The sequence below is a fragment of the Tupaia chinensis genome, unplaced genomic scaffold (genome assembly GCF_000334495.1).
Source record: "Tupaia chinensis unplaced genomic scaffold, TupChi_1.0 Scaffold140534_1, whole genome shotgun sequence".
In the NCBI taxonomy this organism is placed as follows: domain Eukaryota; kingdom Metazoa; phylum Chordata; class Mammalia; order Scandentia; family Tupaiidae; genus Tupaia; species Tupaia belangeri.
Window position 1 is genome coordinate 1514822 of NW_006200409.1, and position 4145 is coordinate 1518966.

The 4145-nt window shown below is 48.6% G+C and overlaps 1 protein-coding gene across 12 annotated transcripts in view; it reads right to left on the minus strand.

Moving 5' to 3' along the window:
• Positions 1-7: 7 nt before the first annotated feature.
• Positions 8-4145, minus strand: part of TCF7L2 (transcription factor 7 like 2) — a 217233-nt gene continuing 213095 nt past the window's right edge. For all 12 annotated transcript variants that reach the window (XM_014593395.2, XM_006162771.3, XM_014593396.2 and 9 more), the window contains one exon: positions 8-922. In XM_014593395.2, the coding sequence (XP_014448881.1) occupies positions 493-922 (430 nt within the window). In that variant the 3' untranslated portion in view covers positions 8-492. The remainder of the gene's footprint in view (positions 923-4145) is intronic.

The window sequence follows — 4145 nt, forward strand, 5'->3', positions numbered from 1 at the left end:
AGAAAAAACAAAAGTCAGGGCACTGCATTCGTCATGCCTTCATGGTTTATAAACCAGATGTAAAATGATTGGTTTGCAAGCTCGTATTTAATACAAATAATACAGAACCAACTCCTTCTGGAGGGCTGCTTCGAAATCGCATCTTTTTTTTTTCTTTTTGTTTTTTAATCAGTCTTTTAAAACTAAGCTATCCGAACTACATAACAGTTATGTATATATATATATATTTTAAACCCTACAAAGACTTTAAACAGCTGTTGATAAAAATTTTGGTAGAATCATGAGGTTCTTCTCTCATCTACATATTTAAAAGGAGAAATTGAAATAAGAATGGGTCAAATATTGACCAATGAACTCGATAAACATCAACTAATGTAGGCACATGGCACAAAATGAAAAGAGTACAAAACAGAACCTTCCAAAGCAGGGGGCGAGAAAAAGAAACGCAAAACAGAACACGAAACCAACCAACCGGGGCTGACGACGCTAAAGCTATTCTAAAGACTTGGTGACGAGGGACAGCGGCTGGGGCTGGGGCTGGGTCCCGGCCAGAGAGTTGTGGGAATGTAAGGAAGATGTTGACGGCTGTGCAAGTGATGAGGAGGGGACGATGGGAGGCTGCAGAGCGGCGGGAGGCAGGTCCAGGGCCCCGTTGGGACAGAGGGCAGAGGCCTTGCCATGGGTGGCCTCGGCAAGCAGGAGAGCGGGCGGCGGAGGCATCATGGAGAGGTGGGCCAGGGGATCGGGCTTCAGGGACAGCGAGAGAGGCTGGGTCTGCTCAGTCTGTGACTTGGCGTCGCGCGGAGGGGAGCCTAGCAGGTGGGGGGAGGGAGGAGGCGAATCTAGTAAGCTTCCATCTGAAGAGGGTGGGCTGAGGCAGCTGCCTTCACCTTGTATGTAGCGAACGCACTTTTTTTTTCTCCTAGAAACAGGGGAAGAGAGCGATCTGTGAATCAAGGGCCAAGATGCCGAGGGAGAGAGTTATGTACTGCTCATGGCCAGGTGGAAGGCACTAACGGGTCCCACGGACACGGCACGCCCGGAGGCCAGAGGACCATTAAAGTTCACCGGGGTGCATCGCTCACATACCCAGGACCCCCACCTGGGCCTGTCCCAGCAGCACTGTGTAAGAGTCCAGAAGGCCCTGCCTGCTCCCCACCCCTGCCCAGATCCAAGCGAGCCACCTGCAGAAAGTGGCTTTGTCCATATTCAGGTGAACTGAAAAGCTTGCTATTTCCCCTTTGGGTTAGACATTCTTACTTTCCCATCACGCCTCTTGTGCCACCCCCCCATTCCCATTTCCACCCCCACCCCCAGTGACATGTGAATGTGTGTGTGTGTTCAGTTTAAAAGAGAAAGACAGAGCTCCTTCCCAGCCGCCTCATATCGATAGGAAACTCAAAATGCTGACTGCTGAGCCCACATAGCTGAAGGCAGCGCTAGCAAGAGGCTTAAAGGTTTTAACACACCACCACCACCATGAGGCTGCTGGCGCCCAGAGAGCTTTCGGGCTTGTCTGTTAAGAACCACACCAAATCAAGAGAGGTCAGAGTCAGGTGAGGAGGGAGGGGGAACCAAAGTAAAACAAAATAAACTAAAAAAACAAAAACAAAAACAAAACAAAACAAAACAAAAACAAAAAGAACCACCAAAAACAGGTAGAAGAGGATAAACGAAGGTAGGGGAGGGGGAAGAATAAGAAAAACAGAAAATGATCCAAAGGAACAAGAATAACTGGTTGTATGGCCTGCAGGTTGTGGATTAAAGATTCAAACTTATTAAGATTCAAAATCAAACTTGATTTTTTGTTTGTTTGTTTTTGTTTTTTAAAGAGTTGGGGCTTTCCCCTCCCCACCCCAGAGTGAGAAGGTCGGAAGGAGAGACAGTGAGGATGGGATGGAGGGGCATCGTGCCCTTGTCAATATGCGGAGGCCAGCAAAGGGAGGGCGCGGCACAAGCTCGTCACAGAGAAGTGACGACAAAGACGTGCCAGGGAATCACAGCATGGACCTTCCTGGGTTGGGGTTATCAACAACTAGTGTTTAAACCAGAAAGACTAATTCTACTTGCACCAAAACCAGAATCGCCCCTCTTCACTAGCCATTTATAGAAGAAACAGGAATGAGGATTTCAGCGCCTTTTTTTGCTTATCATCAAAGGATGAGGTCAGGGGAAATCAACTCAAGAAATTGAGCATGTGACTTCGAAGCTTTTCTTACCATTAATCCCAGTCTGATGGGATCGTGTTTGGTAGGAAAGGTGATCCTGGGGGATCAACCACACTAATGCTATAAAAATAATGCAGATCTGGGAAATGTGCTCATCTAAGGACCCTAAGAATTGAGCCAGAACCGTGGCTGATAACACTCCACCTCGAACAAGCAAGTGAACCCTGGCCACTTTCTGCCCCTGGAGAGTAACCGCACTGCTGCCTGCTTGAGGGCAACCACTGTCAGACAACGTCCCCGGCTTTTGCAAGGAAGGGCTGTGTTGAGTTCCTCCGCTTGGTCTGTACCCAGAGCTGTCTAATCATGCCCCTCAGTGCATGGGGTGTGGACTCAGCCAGATGGCAGGAAGGCAGGGAAGGAGGGGAGGGGTGGAAGGGAGCATGCTCAGTCCTCCATACTTTCCAGAGGTGGAGACCCAATGGGGCTGCTGGCCTCAGGGCCTGTCTGTGCCCTCTGGATCAGAAGGAACTCTTGAGGGAGCGAGTACAGCCTTCTTTCACCCTCTGTTTGGCAAGGTTCCTTGTTCTCCCTGGGATAGGTCGAAATAGACTATGGGTTCTCCTCCCATCCCAGAAACCAAGATAAATAATTAAGCCTCTCAGAGTTTTAAACCACCTTAGCCTGCAGATCAAAACATGCTCAAAAAACTAAGATGTCCATGCATTGTAAAAATGAGAGAAGGAACAAAGGGGGGAGGGGAGGGCATAAGCAAAACTGAGAAAGCAACAGAGAAAATGAGAGAGAAAAGGAAAGGGAGAAAGCGTGAGGGGAGGGGACGACCGGGAGGACACAGGGACGGCATCGAGCAGCACTCCATGCTGTGTTAGGGCAGAGTGAAAAGACAGGGAAGCACTTGGTGGGCTCAAAACAGAATCGTGTTAAAATGTCCTCCTCAGGTGTTAAATAAACCCCAAACCCTGTGTGGCAAGCTAGGAGCCCTGATTGGCTAGGCCCATTTCCGGTGCCTTCCTCATCTCGCCAGCCCCTGACGAGGAAGTTCCCAGACCATGAGGATGAGGGGGCATTCTGAACACAGCCCATGAAGACTCTGATGGGAGACGATGCTCATTCTAATAGGTGGCCGACCGGGAGGCAGTGGGAACACATTCTGACAAGTCAGAAAATGCCTCGGTTTGTGGACGCTACTATTTTTTTCGGCACATTTTGTCTGATTTGATTTTAGCATCAAGCCAGACATCGATAGCCTTGGCAAAGTTATTAGGTTGTCAGAAAAGTCATGACATATTTTTCTAGGTTTTTTCTATGGAAAAATGAGTCATGACTTTCCCAACAATCCAATAAAAGGACAAATTATGGGAAAAAGGGGGGGGAGGGGCGAACTGCTGCACAAGATCTACACTCCTACCCATTTCCCTACCTAGGCTCCACTCCAGAGGGGTGACCACTTACAAGTTCAGCTTCAGCTTCTTAGATATTTATTCTGCAAGGAAACTAAGGGGTCTTTCTGATCCTGTTTTGGAATGATACCCTCAAAAGACAGCAGAAACGCATTTGCTAATGTACGGTGGTATGAAACACGTACCCCACAGAAGAAAAATGGCTGCCGGGCCATTTTTCTAAGGGTGCCGTGGCAGGAGAGTAAACTAGGGAATGATGAGGGCCTGTTGAACTCTGCCACCTATGCCTGGGGGCCTCTTGGCACCATCACCAACAGAGACGCTGCCATGCTGATAACCCCTCAGAGCTACATTGTGGAAAATCATGCTGCTAAACCCAAAGCAGCTACAATGGTTCTGGGCTGGCAGGTTTGTGAGAGGAGGGGAGAGAGATTCAAAAACTCTGGTCTCTGAGGAAGATAGCACTCAGTCTTTAAGCCAAATGTGGGCTGTGTCTGAGAAAGGGACATCTGGCCCTGTCAGTAATAGCTTCCAGGGGAAAAAACGAAAAAGAAAAAAA